Raw genomic sequence first — 18,208 nt, 5'->3', positions numbered from 1 at the left:
TGGCCGGAGGATTTGGATCAGATTCTCTGCAGAACTAGCCAGGAAGCTAAACCATAGCCTCTGCAACAATTATCCCAGAATGATTACAACTTGGTCAGGAACTACAAGCTTCCCTATTTTTTGCCCTCTGAACTAAACAGAGAAAGCCACCTGTGTCCCCCAAACCAATCACATAAGAGGCCCTCCTGGTTAGCTGCCTCCAGCTTCCCCAGGCCAACAAGCCCCAATCACAGCATCCCCGAAGCCTTCTCCTCACCCTCCCCACCTTTTATTTTTTACTATAAGGCTTTCCCACTCCTCTGCCTATCTTGAGTGTCTGCCTTAAGTGATGCTGGCTGACTCTCTTGCTATAGCAAGTTCAGAACCAATGGCTCCTGTGGGTTCTCATATGGGTAGCCTTTGCTTATTTCTACAAAATTAAAGATTATAGGTAATTGTGTGAATATCTCTTTAAAAATAGTGTCCAACCACACTTCCTCTACTTTTTCCAGTGACTATCTTGTGAGACACTAGAGCTCTTCCATCCTTGGTGTCATTCCTATTTTTAGAAATCATTTGCTATGATCTTACTTTTCTTCCCAGACACTGAAATCCCTCAAACCCTCAGTATGCTCCTTTACCATGGGGTTCTGAGCAATCTAAGAGCTTCAGGACCTGTGGCCAGAGTCTTCAGGAAAATTCTCAAGCTCTTGAAAACTCCCAGAAGAAAGGCACAAAATATGGAGCAAGGCACACGCCCTAGGGAGACTGGGTGCTGCCTGGCTCCCTGCAGTCCTCTGACCAAAGTCTCTTGCCCCCAGAGACCCCTTCTTCCATGGGAGAGTACAGAAAATGATTGATGTGCAGGTGAGAAAATCGAGCAGCCAAGAAACAGGGCTCTGATTCTGTTTACATTGACAAAAATACACAAAAACTTGAAAAACTTGAATGTTTTAAATGAATTTCATATTTTTATTCAAGAAATCGACAGTCTGCATGGTAAATATTGTCTGTGTATGAAATATCAAACTTGTTTCCTTCTCAAACAATGAAAAATGATTTTTTTTTTAGCTTTGGAATTCACTTACCTTGCTTGCCAGCCAGCACATTTTTAGCTGGAACTGCGCAGTATCATCTGAGAGGATGCAGGTTTATGATCTCTTTTAGTGTGGTAGTCACAGTGGCTGGGGTAGTCTTAGACCACAAGCTCCCTCCATGCTGAACTTCACATTTCTGCAGCCCCCACAGTGAGATGTGCCCCCATAAAGGATCCCCTGCCCGGGGTCCAGCTGAGAGATCTCACTTGGCCAGGTCCTGTGATTTAACACCTCAGAGACATCTGCAAAAATACCTGGTTACTTGACACAGCACTCAAATTTGTAGTTGCAAAGATAAAATGTGATTTCTCCAGGGTGTTCAGAGTGTTTGCCTCCTTAACTCCTGGGAGCAGCCAGCCCTATCAGCCCTCAGACGGCCACTACCTGGCCTCAGCAGCAGGACACAGTAGTGGCCCCACGCTGAAAAGTTCTCTACACACAGGTTCTTATGACCTCAGCTAACATGACCCTTCCTGAGTCCCAGCTCCCTGAAGAGGTGGGAGACTCTACAGTTTCGGTCAAGGCTGCTGCCGTGGAGAAGGGACAGGGCCACAGCAGGCAGCCCTGGCAGAGAGGGTGCTTTCCCTGCAGGCACGCAAGCCTAGGACACACACCTGGAGCAGCTTCATGTGGAAGACGCAAGGGGCCACACACACTGTGGCATGCACTCTGCAGACCCACCTTTCCACCTTTCTCAGGGCCACAGAGGTTAGGATTCCCTAGGACTTCCTAGAACCACTAAACACAGGCGAACCTCAGAGATACTGTTCCAGACCACCCTTGTAAAGCAAAGAAGATTGAAGATCCTAAGTAAGTGAGCCACACAAGTTTCTTGGTTTCCCAGTGCATATAAAAGTTACACTTACACTGTACTGGAGTCTGTTAAGTATGTGACAGCACTATGTCTAAAAAACAATGTACATACCTTGGTTTGAAGATACTTTATTGCTCAACAGTACTGATAGAGAGACATGAAATGAGTGTGGGTTGTTGGAAGAATGGCCCTGATAGACTTTCCCGATGATTCAGTGTTGCCACAAAATTTCAATTTGTGAAAAACACAATAAAGCAAAGAGCAATAAAACAAGGTGTGCCAGACACTATGTGTAAACGCATCCGAGGCAGGGAGAGGCACTACTAACTGCTCCACCTGCCTGCGGGAGAGGCTTTCTTAAAGTTAGAAATTGTGCTTTCCCTTCAAAATTTCTTTTGTATATGAAGTATTTGTTCAAGCCCTGTTCTCAGGCACATTTCAACTAGATTTCTGACCATACAAGCTGGCCTTGTGGTGGGAAGAAATCCTTCGTGAAGGTTGGCAGAAAATGTGTTTTTAGGGGAAAATAAAACAGTAAACATACACACTCAAATAGTCCTAATGTAGAGTCTACATTGGGGTGGCTTTTAGTATTAACTTTTCTTGGCATAGATTTCTACTTTCAGAGGTAAAGGCTATAGCAAACAGCTGGCTCTGGAGATTACATTCACTTCCAGCTCCTGTGGTCCAGGTTGAAGGAGGAAGCCGTGAGCAGACACAGGCATCCACGGCTGGGAGGCGGGGCCTCATGGGCCTGGGGCAGGCACTGGGCGAGGTGTGCAAAGGCCTGTGTGTACACCACCTGGCAAAGCATGCAAAGGCCCACGTGTACACACATGTATGCGTGTGACACAGGCCCTTGCCATCTGATACAGTGCAATCACAGATAAGACTGATGTTGACAACTCCCATTTGCCCACTGACCCACCAGCTCCACGCCCAGCATGAGAAGCTCAGAGAATTCCTCGGGAAGACATAAACAGAAGCAGTGAGTGTGTCAGGCTTCATGGTGGTCAGGACAGCATTTTCTCTCACACTTCTAATGGCCTTCCTCAGGACTCGGCATTTTATATCTTCTCTCACACACTCTAAGGCCAACTTCAAAAGATCAGCAACAAGCAAATTGCTAGAGAACTGTGAAGATCTAAACTCGATGCTGGCTGCTGCTTTGTTCTAGGGATGAACACCTTAAGGAAGCGATTCCTTGAACAGTGGAATTAGCTGAGTTTTTCAGTTTCTATCAATGTGCCTATTCACATGCAAATGTACCAGATAAACCAGCGATATCACGGGAGCCCCTAGTCCTTGACCACTACTGATGCCTCAGTGGTTATCATGATAGAATTCTTTGTGACGTTTTAAATATTTAAAAAGATAGATTTCTGATTTTGTAGTTTCCATACAATATTTAAAACGTCAGACTACAAAATCAGAAATCTGTTTTCAACTAGAATGTTAAAAAGAAAAAAAAGGTTACACATTTTACGATACATGATTTTATTTACACAACTGATTTTCTTAGTCACCTTGATTACAAAAAAAGGAACACGGTCTAGTTTAATGACCTTTCATAAATAGATTTTACAAATTTTAATAACTGACAGATTGCTACTTAATACTCAGTAATACTTAATACTTAGGAACTTCTGCATATATGTGTATGAAAATTCCAATAGAGCTAATAAGGATGGGGACTTGTATAACTCAGGAATAGACAATTAGGTTATTGGTCAAGGATAAATTCCCCATCACTGAGTCAGCTGTTTAGACCTGGAGTTCTTACCCTCCTGAGAACAAACCTGTTGCAGCAATTCACACTTACTGTGTAGGCATTTTTAATAATTTGAGAGTTTATTTAATAATTTGAGAGTTTATTCTTATTTCTGCATTTAGTAAGACTATCATTAAGCATATCTGAAAACCAAAAGTTTACCATGTCTATAGATATTTGTAAAAGAACTTATCACAGTGTATCTGAAAAACAGCCCAAATTAGAGCCAGGTTAGGTGTCCAACAAGCATTTTTCAAACTCTCCCTCTGGGTGTGTGCACACACACCATAACACTCTATTACACACACATCCAAGCCTTGGCCTCACAAAATGCCATAATTTTGCTGTTTTTGTGAAATGCATATATAAAATACAGTATTTGAATGAGACTATTTTAAGTCCTATCAGTGCTTTAAGTCTGAAGAGCAGGCAGTGTTTTGGTAATCCGACTCTTTTCTGCGAAGTTACAGTGCTGACAACACAGCCAGGAGAGCTGCTGGGACTTCCCAAAAGCTGCCCCCACAAGACTGGAGGAGTGTTGTGCGTCTATGACCACAAACAAGCGATGAAGAATGACAAGAAGCTTATGAGTCATGGTCAGAGTCTAAGAAACAGAAACGTCTTGTAGCAGCATTAAATTACAAACACAGGAAGAACTGATCCATGGGCCTTTCACACAGGCTCTATAAGAGCCAAACACCATCTTTTTCACATCAGAATTGTAATCAGAGGTGTAGCAGTCCTTTGTCATTGTCATTGCTACTTCTAACACAGCTAGTTAGCCTGTCCCTTTATGAGTAAGTTGATAAGATTCAAATTAAAGTGAGTACAAGCCCTATCTGCTCCTAACAGGTCAGAGGAGCCACTGCTTTCGCCTCTACTTGGCTGTGGGGTGTGCTGCAGGCTGGTGGCAGGTGGGATTCACAGCAGCAAAGCCTTTGCTGTCAGCAGTCCTGGGACTCCAACAGCCCCCTTTCTTCATACTGTTCTCATCAGGGGTAGTGGTTGCTCGGTGCCGAACATATGAGGATGATGTGGTGGGCCCGGGGTACAAATGTGTCTTGTGAGCCCTCTTCCCTGATACCACCATCCACACAGTAAAGATGGCATCAAATCTCTCCATTGTGCTAAATCTAGGAATCATCTTAATCATGATGAAAACCAAATGTCTTCCTAAGAAAAGGTTGTATGATTAAAAAAAATCATTCTCAAGATCTCGAATGCTGAGCCCAGGCCCACCCTCGGGTCCCCTCTGCCCCTCCAGCCCTGGAGGGGCATTGACACTACCCCCAGGCCCTCCCAGGCTCTCATTCTGAACAAGGACAAGTCATCTGGGCCAGCATTTTTCCTACTGCCTTTTGTGTGTGTGTGCTTCATGTTAAACTTTTTTGCCTTGTTTGGCGACAACCAGAAAAATCCAACAGTTCAGGTCCAATTTCATACACCAGCTAGTAAGCAGTGGACCCACACATGTGAACACAGAACGCTGGCCGTCACTGATGGACACAGACCAATACCGGGCGCTGCTGGGCACTGAAGAGAAAGGAATGCTTAACCACTAAGACTCAGAGCTCTTATCCGGTGTGGCATGTCTGCTAGGAGGGAAAATCACCGGCTATCAGAAGTAAAACCACCTTGGAAGTTAAAACAAACTACCAAAAACGAGTCTGCCGCCTGGGAACTGAACATGGCTTGGCCAATGTGACGTTCACAAAGAAAGGGCCGGTAGACTTTCCATTCTCAGCACGTTTCTTCCCCTTGTGAGTTCATTACCTTTCACAAAGAAATGTTAACTATCAAACGTGTCCATTAATTTTGCCGCTGAGGGTGAAAGCATCCAGTTAGCATATACACTATCATTTGCATATCTTGGAAACCCAGTGTTAGTGCCATCAGCTCTCGTGAGTGGTACAGGACTCTCTCCAGGCCAGTTCGGGTCTGACATGCCTAAAAATGAAAACAGATCATTTGTTCTGCACTGAAGAACCAAAACTTCAAGTGCAGACAGTAAGGCCTTGGCAAAACTCCCTTTGATGTTCAAACCAAACTCATGGTTTCTGTGCCAATTATATTAATGGTTTTGTGCTTCAGGTTTCCAAAAACACTGTTATCGTTAAGGGAATATCATGTGCTCTCTTGGTAAATGTAACTTAACAGACATTACCAATTTGACTTTTATGAGCTTGAGACTCTCAAATCTGATGTATATTTGTCAAACTGCTTAACTTTTTCTAAGGCAGTGTAGGGCAACAGCACACTGCTACACTCATAGGCTTACTGCAGCGGGAACGTTCTATAAAACGTTCTCTAACATAAAGGAGGCACTCGTCTGTTGTCTTGAGCCTACAACGGAGAAGAGGACCTTCCAAATCGAGGGCGCACGCGGGCCAGCCTCATAGCATCGTCAGCACAAATGGAGTGTGGCACTAGACACAAAGCCAGTGAGGAGTCAGTGAGTCAGAAGGCATGCAAAAGGAACCATCTCAGCTTGAAAAAATGCTTGAAACTCCAAGATTTCAAACAACCAATGATGAAGTTAGGAAACAGAAAAAAATTTCAAGTATTTAATCGAAGACAAAAGAAGGAGTTTTGGCAAGAACCATATTTACTGTCCATTGCAAGACCACAGCACCACAGACTATGTTCTTTCAAAAAGCAACTGCTCTGGCTTTAGCACTGACTTCATAAGTGACAACTGTCCTGAAGGTGGGTAAGGCAAAGGATGTGAAAACAGCAGTGGGGGTGTGTCCTCCCAGGGCCGGCCAGCTCCTGCAATCTCACTGCCCCGGATGGAGGACATGCAACTGGGACTGGGGCTGAGGCTTGGCCAGTGGCCGCTTGCCAGTCCCAGGTGGCCTCTGAGAGGCACCCGTCTGCCCAGGAGGGGTCTGGGGGAACCTGGCTGTGTTCCCAGTGCAGGGTGGGTGGTGCTGGCAGCTCCTTTCTCAACTGAATACCTCCCCAGATTTGTAAATTTATCCACGTAGTTAAAGTAGAAGTGCTATGACTTGATTCCCACCCTAGAAATGCCTTATTCAGCCTGTTCTTGGTCTCCCCTGAGAGTTCCACCCTGATCTGTTTTTTCCTCTACCATCCTAAGTTGCTGGGCGATGTGGTAATTACACTTATTTTCACATCCTTTTAGAAAAACATAGTTGCAAAAATGCCTAAATGTAAACTAGATGCAAAGTCAGACATTTACAAATAAAAAGGTTCAGAGCAAGACTTTGGTTTTGTTCAGACCAGAAACATTTTTAAAAAGCATCACAGAGAGGAAGGATAGTGCAGAAGGGACAGCAGTGCTAGAATCTAGTAAATGCATGGGAAATTCTACCATAGAGTTTGTTTTCAATCCATGTGGAAGGGAGGGCTCGAGGGAGGGGGGCATTATTACAGTCCACCAGGGGTGTCTCCTCCTCTGAGAGGCCGTCGTCATAAAGCAGGGAGTCGGACGGAGTGGACGCCGCAAGGTCCAAGTAGTCCTAGAAGAGAGAGATGGCCAGTCACTCCACGCCATGCGCCACGACTAGACACAACTCAGGTCCCCTGCCACCCTCAGGGCAGAGGCTCTGGCTGAGTCTCCACCTTGCAACAATCTCCCGGCCTCTCCGGGAGACCAGGGCCAGGCTGTGCTGAGCTCCCAGGACTCCTGGCTAGCCTGGTCCTGCTCTGAGGTCCCCATGGCTCCCCCTGGTTGTTGTCTATTCTGTCTCTTCCCCTAGAAAGTCACCTCCCTGGGGACAGAAATGTGCTCCCTCAGGGTCGTATCTCCAGGGCCTGGAGGACAGCCCCAGGGGATGCCTCATCCAGCCGCCCCTGGCCCAACTCGGAGACGGGTGGCAGGGAACTGGCCCGCTGACAAACCCTTAGGCTCTGGGGAAGCCCACTGCAGCGACATGCCAGGATGCAGCCCCAGCCTGCAGGATGTTTTCCAGCTTTCCCCAAGGATCCCTGTCATCTAGAACATCACGTCAGGGCTGAGACTTCTGAAATCTGACAGTGCTGTCAGGGTGCACATGACCCTGCTACAGGCACAGGCTCCCCAGCATGAGGGGCCACTTGCATCTGCTCCTTTCAATGCCCAGCTTGAATGTGCACAGAGGGGCCCAGTGTTTTCCTGGCTGTTTCTCAGCACTGTTCTAGGAAGGCCAGAACCAGTGATCACTTCTGTTTAGAACAACCCTGCATTCTCAGGACTTGGGAGTTTTCATCCAAGCGAGACAGTGATGTGAAGTGTTCCTACGGGGTCCTAGGTCCTGCATCCTGCTATCCAAGTCTGAAGAAGTGACAATTCAGTAAATGTGCCAATGTTAAGACAAGGTCTGTGTGTAAACCCCGTGAGGACAGGGCTGTGCTGGTCTTGTTTATTTGGATTCCCAGCCTCTGAGACACAGTACGGGTCCTAGCAGCTGCCTGATGAAACTGGTTGAAAATGTGTAGAACTCACAAACTGTACTTCCAGGCACGCGGGCTGACTCTGGTCACCCCCCGATAAGCTTTGTTTTGCCTACATTCGGCTCTGGGAAATTTAAATGAATTGTTAACAATAAAAACTGGGAGACAACATAAACCTCGTAAAATTCAGAAGACCCGGTCCATTCCTGGCTCCTTTCTCTGCAGGCCACAGGTACCCCAGCAAGGAACCTTTTGGAGGGGCCTGGCTGTTTGTCACAGTCTCCACTGCTCCTTACTCACTGCCCTCCCCCAGCTGGGCTCCCCTCTGGGCATCTGAATTTTGGGCACTTGCTTCAACTCGACTTTCTCATTTTCCATTATGGAAAACAATTTTTTTTGGCTTTGGAATATTTTCCTCCCATGCCTGTCAGTGGAGAGCTCTTCCTAAATGTCAAGAATCTTGGTTTCTTCATGACTTGAAAAGAAGCCCAAGCAGCCTGGCCTGAGAAGGGTTCAGTCTGCTGTCTGCACGCAGGGGAGAGCATGACTGTCTCTCTCTGCACAATCCCACTGTGGCCTCCCACTGGGAACTCTGAGGGCTAAAACCACTGCCTGGGGTGAGGCTGGAGTCTCCCATGCCACTTTCAGCTGGTGGGAATTGGCCCCAGGCACTCACTCTGCTCTTAACCATCATCTTCTCCAGGTCTTTGCTGATGTCCGCAAACACTGGCCTTTTGTCTGGCTCCTGCTTCCAGCACTGCAGCATCAGGCGGTACCTGGTGGGAAGAGCAGACAGGCCAATGTGACCCAAGCAAGGCCAGGTCTCGGAAGGACAGCCCACCACAGTCACCGCACCCTGCCCTGCACCCTGGGCCCAGTGTGCTCTGTCTCCAACCCCAAAGCTATTTCTGCATCGCTGACATCTCTGAGCCTTGCTGGGACTGGGGCATGGCCAGTCTGCAGGATCCCAGCCCATGGGCCACTGTGCTCAGGTCTCCCAGAGCTGTGGTCCAGAATCCTATAGGCTTCCCTTCCCTCCAAGGGAGATTCATTTTTACTTCCCTTGCAAAGACACTGGTAAACAGCTCACTGGTTACTATGCCTGCTCTGGCAGCTAAGTGATAAGTGCCCGTCCTTAAAACTCTCAAGAAGGATGAATTGACTGAGGACTTTTAGGTGTGGAGACAGACAAACAAGAACCTTTGGCAATCACATGTCTGTCCTGCACTGTCCTTGCTTGCTGGGTGCCCAGGCAGACCACAGTGCTCCAACTGGCCACCAGCTGGGGGCCCAGGTAGGTGGTGCCTGGCTTCTTGGCCCAGGATGCCCCCTCCACGCCCCACTCTATGGAATGCATGGACCAAGCATCTCTGCCTCTGGGCAGCCCTTTCTCATCTGTTCTCGGCCTGGTTTCTAAGACCATCTCTCCCAAGAGTGTAAAGGCTTCAACCTCTCAGTTTGCAGCCCAGGCTGCCCCTGCCTGGCTCTGTACCTCCGCTCAGGCACCCCTTAACACGTGCCCCCTGGGCCATTTGGAATTACCAGCTCCTCCCCGAGTGTCATGCTGGGATAGCTCTCAGCCCTCGAGCTTGTATTGCACCAGTCCCTGCTCTCGCTCATTTTTATAAGAGCCCCTAGCAAGTCCACCAGCCCTCAGCAGGGTAGGACCCCCAGCATCTATGGCAACACCCAAGGATGGCTCTCTAACCTCTGCCCTGCCCACTCCCCAGCCCCCACTTCTCCTGGTTTCTCCTGGGGCTGCTCTGGATGGGGAGGGAATGCACACAGGTGTCCCCTCCCTTCCCAAGTGAGGCTGGGCCAAAGCCGGTTCCCGCTCACATCTCCTCGCTGCAGTTGTCTGGCCTCTCCATTCGGTGGCCGGTCTTCAGAAGGTTGAAGAGCCGCTCAGGAGGAATCCCAGGATAGGGGTTGCCCCCTAGGGTCACAATCTCCCACAGCAGGACACCGAAAGACCATCTGCAGAGAGCGAGAAGACCAGTGAGTGGCTCCACCTGGCCCTCACAGTGCCCTCCCGGGGGCCCAGATGTCAATCCCCACCACCAAGCACCTGCTGACCCTGTCCGCCCCAAACACAGATGCTCACAGATGTCAGCCTGGGTCTGGTTGCTCAGATGGATGTAGTATGAAGGTGCGGAAGGGCTGCCTGCCTGCCTGGCCCCTACTCCATGAAGCTGAAGTCCCTGCCCAAGCCACTCCCATTGGAGCAGCCACACCCACAAGAGGCACATGAGGTTTGGCACTTAAAGGGGTGAGAATGCAGACCACCAGACTCAGAGTGCCTTATATAGTTCTTTCACCATTTCTATGTGCTTGGAAAATTTCATAAACTCTTAGAAGGAAAAAAGCTATAGAAAAACATTTTAACTGTGAAGGAAAACTTGCTGTGCAATGGGAACAATATCATATCACAAAACAGCATCGCATGAGCCCATTTAGGGCAATAAAAAGCATACATGTGCACACCACAGAGCACACCAGAGGGCAGCCAGAGGTCACTGTGCGGTGTGATCCAGTGACATTCAGTCTCTTCTTTATGCTTTTCTCTCTGCCTTTTCCAACTAGCCTACACTCAGCTTATGTAATTGGGAAGCTGTTGTCCAAATGGTTGCTCACAGCCCACAGTATTTAAGATGCACGTGTTGGCCAGGTGTGGTGGCTCACGCCTGTAATCCCAGCACTTTGGGAGGCTGAGGTGGGCGGATCATTTGAGGTCAGGATTCGAGACCAGCATGACCAACATGGTGAAACCCTGTCCCTACTAAAAAATACAAAAAAATGAGCCAGGAGAGGTGGCGCGTGCCTGTAATCCCAGCTACTCAGGAGGCTGAGGCACAGGAATCGCTTGAACTCGGGAGGTGGAGGTTGCAGTGAGCCAGTATTGTGCCACTGCACTCCAACCTGGGTGACAGAGTGAGACCCTATTCTCCCATCAAAAAAAAAAAAAAAAAGAGATGCACATCACACCTCTGCTGACTATAGAACACTTTAGAGGCAAGAATCCTGTGTTTTGAAAGTGATCAGTTCTTGTCATTGGACCTGAATAATGAATTTTTGGCTTTCACTTTTGAGCAGTTTGGGGCACACCAATCTATAAACTCACACAAGGCCATCTTCAGGTGGAGTCCCCAAGCTCCACTTGTGGGTGGGGGCAAGTCACTGGGCACTCTGCCTGAGCCCAAAGCCCTACTCAGGACCACAGGAGGGTAACTGCTGGGCTGGGCCTGTGAGTCACCAAGGGGCCCAGAGGGAGGCGTGGGGCTGGCAAGGGCGGGGGAGGCTGGGTTACTGGCCACCTGCTCTGCTCTCATGCTCCACTGGAGCTTTCAGAACTGCAGCCTGGCCTGGCCCAGCCATTCGCCTCATGAATACATCATGAAGTCCCCTCAGTGAGGGGGTCATTGTGGAGGGCTGACACTGCAGACAGGTGCTCAGGGCCAGTGCAATTCCCTGGCCAAACTGCATAGATGGGCGTCGTGACCCGACTACATGTATAAGGGTGTTTCTGTAACCCCCACCCCAAGACAGCAACACCCACACTTACACATCACTTTGGGTGGTGTAGATATGATCAAAAAGAGATTCAATTGCCATCCATTTAACTGGAATCCGACCCTAAAGAGGGGATGGAAGAAAGACATTTAAGTTACTCTGACGCTCTAGGAAGGAGGGGTGAAGGAGAAGGCCAGGCCCTATCCCTGAGCTTTCAGCAGCCAGAGTGCTGTAGACACTCCTGGGCACAGAGCTGGCCACACACAGCTTTGAAGGGGCCGGAGCTTCAGCCTGAACCTCCTGGGGATTGCTGAGATGCTGGCGGGAGTCAGCTGCCCGCCCACAGCCACACAGGGCCAGTTTGTTACACGACACCGGCCTGCTGGTGGTGTAGAGCAGTGCTTCCCTATGCATGGGCCTGGAACTCCTCCAGCAAGATCTCTGCTAGGGTTCTGCGGGCCAATGTGTTTGGGAAACCAACATCTAGCATTTCCATGTTGGGCACTTTGCCAGCAGCTACCACACTGAAAGAGCCTTGAGGGGAAGGGATTTGTCTGTGTGCCTTGGGGGAGGCTGTTTTTTCTCTCTTATTGTATTGCAGGGTGCTTTTAGTATCTCTGAATGAGTGCCCCCAGCCTCCTACATCCCTCATCAGTGCTGGGGTCTGACCTAACAAATCCTTTCCAGGGTAACTTGAGAAACAGCTTCTCCACAGACAAGCCTGAAGGTGCAAGTCCATTTTTAAAATGTGTGCCTTAGGTTGTAACACAACATTACTGTCACTTCTTTTACTTAAACACATTAGGGATTTATGTCCTTAGGGCACTGTGGCTGTCTTGGTAGCAGTGTGTGACAGTGCAGCCTGCACACCTTGTGTAGGAATGCCTTCAGCTTCTCTCCCTGGAGGACCAGTACATCAACAGGAAGGCTGTGTCCACACCCTCCACAGAGCCCGGGCCAACCCCTACCCCTTCCCCTGCAGCAGTTCTGAGATCTGCTGTCACAAGGGAAACCCCAGAAGAAACTGAACAGCTCACAACCCCTGGCAACACAAATGACTTTTCCAGACCCCTCAGAGCAAAGCTGAATCATAGGAAGTTGCCTTTTGTGTGTGTGTGTGTGTGTTTTTTTTCTTCTTCTTTTTTGAGCAGGGTCTGCTCTGAACATCTGGGTAGCATGGCCTTTGAGCAGCCCCTTGAACTTGACCTGCCTGGGCTGCCACTGGGAGGCTGCAGGAGAGGGGCTGAGATGGGTGGAAATACTAAGAGGGCCAAGGCAGTTGTCCTGGAACTAGGACCATGGTAGGGAACCAGGTGTCCTCAAGGGTGCCCACTGCCTGTTTCATAGCCCTGGACAAAGCTGGGCTGCATTTCTGGATCCTGTCCAGGGGGTTCCTATGCCTCTAAACTCACCCAGCCCAGCATCCAAGGCCCTTGTGCAGGAGAAGCCTCACTTGTAAAGCAGTACATTCCTTTCTGCAAAGAATGACGATCCTGCTAATTTCATCCCACCTTTCTTTGAGAAAAGAGCTAAGGTCACATCAGAACGGTGACCTTTATTCTGCAGAAGAGGACTGTTAGTTCCGCAGCATGAGGTGGCCTCTGAAAAGTGTGGCAAGGACCTCAGTCAGTGCTGCAGGGGAGGGGTGCCCTCGAGGCCGTGGAGGAGAAGGACATGCCAGAGGCTGAGCGGAGTTCTAACTGGGTCCTTGGGGACCCAGGGTCAGAAAGATTTGGGGTGAGGGCTATAAAAAACTTAGAGTTCCACAAATCTTCGGTATCTTTCCTAGGTGTCTCAAGGGCACTGCCCACCCTGTGGTGCAGCTGGGATCTCCAGGAGCCCTGCCTCACCCCCAGGACTGGGCACCTTGCTCCTCTTCACGTAGGAATCCTCTTCATAAACATCTCGGGACAGGCCGAAATCCGAAATCTTCATCTTCCGCCCCTCAGCTACCAGGATGTTTCTGGCTGCCAAGTCCCGATGAACGAGCTGCGAGGAAAAACAGCACAAGTCCTCAGGCCATGGCCCGGCGGCAGCAGCCACTGGCTCAGCCTGGTTTGACCAGCAGAGGGGTAGGGTGTGGCCCGGGTAGCAGCCTGGTGAGACCTGGGCCGGGGGTGTGGCATGGCAGGGGCGTGGCAGGTTAGAGCGGGGCATGGTGGGGGCGTGGCAGGCCAGGATGTGGGTGGCAGGGACATGGTGGGTCAGGGTGTGGCCTGACTGGGGCTGGCTGGGTGCACAGCCATATGCACGCACCTTCATCTCGGCCAGGTACTGCATCCCCCGTGAGATCTGCCAGGCAAATGAGATGAGGTCGCCCATGGTGAGGGCCCGCTCGTCTGGGTGGTCCAGGGAGCTGGAGTTGCGGCTGCCTCCACTGCCCAGGTAGCCGGGCCCCACCTTGCGGCTCTCACGGAGGAAGCCCCGCAGGGAACCATACTTGGCGTACTCCACAATGAGGAGGAGCGGGCCTGGGGGTGGAGAAAGGGGGCCCTGGGCGTGCGGGTCAGGCAGCTCCGGTCTTTCGGGAGCCGGGGTGGGAGGCTGCAGGACCCCCAGGCCCAGCCACCCAATGAGTAAGGGGGCAGACACAGCCCTGCCTCGGGCAGTACAGTTGCAGCTCCGTGGAGATCGAAGACCTTGAAGTCTCAGTTCTCTCTTGAACCACTTGCTCTCTGCCTCCTGCTGCTCGTGTGGGCGCCTCCTTCTACAGTTGCCTGAGGCAGGTGACACTGCCCTGGGAGGCACCCCTCCCTGATGCTAGGACCCCATGCCTTTTTGCCTCCTGGGTCCTGCCCCAGTGCAGGCTGGGGGTGCTGACGGAGGCAGAGACCTGCGCAGATGCAAGGGTTCCCGCCTGGCGCTGGGCTCTGGACGCAGCCTGCTCCCTGTTCCCGCCTGTCCTGCCCCAGGTCCAGCCTCCAACTCTACTGGTGCTGAGCAGAATGCCTACTGCGTGCTCCCGGTGTTTCCCTATCCCTCTCACACACACCCGCACATGCATGCTGGGAAGCCCCTGAGCAGCACGGTGGTTTGGAAAACCAAAAAACTAGGCTGGTCTCCTGGATCTTTATCTGAGAAATGGTGGCAAAGTTCCTGTCACGCAGGGCGGGGTTGGGGTCACCTGAGGTCACAGCACACCTAGTGCCCTGTGGTACCCAGGGTACCCTAGTACCCAGGATGCACTGGCCATTCCTAGAGCTCCCTGCACCGCGGGCTCAGCCCAGAACTGGGTGAGGACACATGGCAATGTCACACCACAGACCTCTGAGTAGCCCTCTGGGCCCACGGAGTGCCACTAGCACGCGGCCCCTCTGATGGGAAGTGCCCACTAAGCCCGTGGACTCAGCTAGACACAAGCTCCAGGCTGGGGCCTGAGCCAGGCTTCCAGAAAGAGGGAGAATAGGAAACAGGGCAGGAGCAGTCAGGAAAGGGAGAAAGAGGGAGAACAGGGCTGTATGGAGCCCCCAGCCTGGGTGCTGTGGATGCCCACCTCACCCTGCAGCTCGCCTTACCATCCTGGCTGCAGGCACCATACAATTTGATGACATGTGGGTGGTTGACCTGCTTCAGGAGGTTGAACTCTGACAGCAGGTCTCGCAGCTCACTCGGGGAGGCGTTCTCTGAAATGCAGCACAGAGCAGGTTGCAAACGATCCCTCCTGGAAGCCCCTTCCATGACCATACCGGTCAGGATGGACCGGCATTGCCTTGCCCAAGCTCAGACAGAGAGGCCTGCAAGGAAGATGCTGCTTGAGGCTTCTCCCAGCCTTTGGGGTCAGTGGACAGGGGCTTCATCCGCCCTGAGGAAGAAGCACCCTGAGGAGCCAGCATCCACACATGCCAGATCTTTCCCCAGTGTCCCAGGGCTGGGCCACCTGTGTATGTGGCATTATGTTCCTGTTGTCGTCTTTAGAAGACAGTGGTCCACAGAAATCCCCCTCCTTAATCCTTCTGGAAAGGTGAGGGGACTCCCCCAGGTACCCACGCTGACTTGTGGGGAGAGGCCCTGGAGAAGGTGGAGAGCCATGAAGGAGGTCCACACACCACGATCAGGCTCCCCGTTTCCCACTCCCGTCTGAGATGGCCAGCCTGGAGCCCAGGCATCTCCCATGCTGCTGATGTATCCATCACACACGCATGTCAGCAGCTCAAACTCCGTTAGTTACTAAGAAGACCCACATTAGCACCTGAGATAAAACAGTGTTACCAGTGCACTGAACACCTGACATTCTGGCTTATTCTTAATGAACAGCATGATTCCCCAGAGAGTCTAACTGTAGAGGCATGATGGAAAGAGGACGAGGCACCACAGGGGTGGCCTGCCCAGCACACGCGTCCCGAGGGTGGCCAGTGCTGTCCTGGAATGCCCAGCAGGTGCCTGGGCCTGAAGGTATTCCAAGAGTCAGAACACATGGCTAAGCCATCCTTCCCAGGTCAGCTGTCCCACTGCCCAGCTGTGCCGTGCCACCTCCTCTGTCCTGAAGGATTGTCTGGAAGGGAGAGGACATTTCCAACATAGGAGGACTTGGGGAGTCGGGGCCCCAGGACCCCTTGGATCAGGTGTGGGTGGCTGGGGCTGTGCATGGCTGAAGGAAATCCAAGGGTCTCCCCGTACCCCTGGAGAGTCCAGGGTTTTACTGGCTTGGAGGTGAACCCAGTCTGAGGGGCTGGGTAGGCATCTGGAAGCACCCTGTGCTGTGCAGCCCCTGACTACTGCAAATAATTCTTGTGTACACCAACTACGCTCCCTCACTGCCATTCAGCCTGGCTGTCCACAGGGCTGGGGCCTGGCCACAGAAGAGGGGGCCACTCAGTGCAGTCATCAGCCTCAGACATGCAGGCCTGTGTGGGTAGGTGCATGTGCCCATCAAGAGCCAAACTTGTGGCATGACTGGGCATGCAGGTGAGATAGGCCCATGGGGGTCTCTTGAGATTGAGGGCCAGTCCTTACTGGTGGTCTCTTCACCAGGACCCCAGGAGACACTGGGCTGAGAGGAATGAATGGGGTAGACTGGAGTAAGACGGCTATCAGCTCAAAACCAAAGGGCTTTTTAAATGTTTAAAGCTTAGATCTTCAGTGGCACTGGCACAGCAGCACCGCTAGAGCCTTCCCGGGAGAACAAAGTCCTCGCTCTGCTTCTCTAGGCCCAAGTGGTCCATGGGAGGGGTCCCCCATCTGCAGCCGCTCTAAAACAGCAATGGGGGCTCTTCAGGGTCCCATGCTGGGCAGGAGGGGCCTCACCCCGCCCCCTCGCCCCAGAGACTCCCCCAGGTGCACTGTGCCTGTGCCTGGCAGGTACCTTTCAGCATCTTCACGGCCACTGTGGTGTACCCTGCTCTGCCTTTCAGACGGAAGGCCGTTGCCTTGACCACTTTTCCGAATTCACCTTCTCCTAGAGTTTTTCCAAGAACCAAGTTCTTCCGAGGGAATTCCCACTTTGGATCCTCCTATGTTGGAAATGAGGGAAGTGGGAGAAGAGGGGAGAAAAGTGTAAGGATGACAGGGGAGGAAGAAGGCAAGACCCTTAAAGGAGCCCCCATGGACAAGTTCCAATGTGCAGAGAACCAGCTGTCATCTGAGCCAGAGGCAATGCTGCCTGTCTCTGTCCAGGGCAGGACCCCACAGCCAGGCCCCTGAGAGCTGCTACATGACAGGTGTGGTCACAGCATGGCTTGGACTCAGTACTTTGACCGTCTCTGGCTCTTGGTCTACTGTCTCCTCTGACCCCTGCCCCAGGACTAAATGAGCACTGGTCCAGCCCAGGACCTCCGGCTACAGTGGAAGTGTCCAGGGCAACTTCTCTACATAGCCACCCCTGCAAAGAAAGGCGCCACCATGTTTTGCCTCCAAGTGTGGAACCACTACTCCTCCAGGGCTGCCACCTGCCCTCACGTACCCGTTTACTCTGCCTGCTGGCACCACCACCCTGCCCTCTCATCAAAGTTCTATCCACACATCGGGCCCACTTGGGACTGCTTCGGATGCCTTCCCAGACCCCCACCCCCAGTGCTTGAACTCTGACCAGGGAGGCCAAAGCCTGCCAGGATCCAGGAACCCTCCCCCGATGTGCCAGCTATGGGCATCTGTCACCCCAGATCTCCTGCTCCTGGGCTGTCCTGGTCTGGCCCCATGTTCCCTGGGAAGCCACAGTCAAGGTCAGTGTCGACATCGCCATGGCTTCCCTGCGGCTGTCACCTCCACAGCTGGCACTGGAAACCCGTTTACCACACTCCAGAGACTGCAGTAAGCACATGAGGGCGACATCAACCTGATCCTCTCAAAAACTGAGGTTGAGTCACGGGTCCAAGACCTGCTGCTGATGAGTGTGACTCTGGAGCTGATTGGGGTTAGGGTGGTGGTCTCTGCCAGCAGCAGCCCAGACCAGTGTGGCCTTCCTGGGCAGCCTCGCACAAACCCGCTGGGTTTATGAAGGACTCTGAACGCTCATCCTAGAGCCCTGCCACGAGAGTAAGCTGCGGCCAGGCCAGGACGGGGACCACCAACTAGGAAAGCTGGTGGGGAAGTGGCAGTGGCCACATCTGGGAAGGCCTCCTTGGCCCACACCCTTACCGAGGGCTGGGTGTTGCCTGAACGGAGGCTCCAGGGCCGAGGCCTCAGGCTGAGCTATGCTGTGGGATG

At 51.7% G+C, this 18,208-nt stretch overlaps 1 protein-coding gene across 1 annotated transcript in view; it reads right to left on the bottom strand.

Moving 5' to 3' along the window:
* Positions 1-3,376: 3,376 nt before the first annotated feature.
* The window catches only part of RET (ret proto-oncogene), a 53,014-nt gene continuing 38,182 nt past the window's right edge, over positions 3,377-18,208 (bottom strand). Inside the window, exons 12-20 of the mRNA XM_025396665.1 lie at positions 16,869-17,016; positions 15,082-15,189; positions 13,823-14,037; positions 13,433-13,555; positions 11,619-11,689; positions 9,896-10,033; positions 8,733-8,832; positions 6,996-7,143; positions 3,377-5,608 (exon numbers count right to left, since the gene is read on the bottom strand). Coding sequence (XP_025252450.1) covers positions 5,451-5,608; positions 6,996-7,143; positions 8,733-8,832; positions 9,896-10,033; positions 11,619-11,689; positions 13,433-13,555; positions 13,823-14,037; positions 15,082-15,189; positions 16,869-17,016 — 1,209 coding nt within the window. The 3' untranslated portion in view covers positions 3,377-5,450. The remainder of the gene's footprint in view (positions 5,609-6,995; positions 7,144-8,732; positions 8,833-9,895; positions 10,034-11,618; positions 11,690-13,432; positions 13,556-13,822; positions 14,038-15,081; positions 15,190-16,868; positions 17,017-18,208) is intronic.

Source organism: Theropithecus gelada, chromosome 9 (genome assembly GCF_003255815.1).
Source record: "Theropithecus gelada isolate Dixy chromosome 9, Tgel_1.0, whole genome shotgun sequence".
NCBI lineage: Eukaryota > Metazoa > Chordata > Mammalia > Primates > Cercopithecidae > Theropithecus > Theropithecus gelada.
The sequence above is the reverse complement of the archived record's forward strand: the minus strand, read 5'-3'. Positions and strand labels throughout refer to the sequence as shown.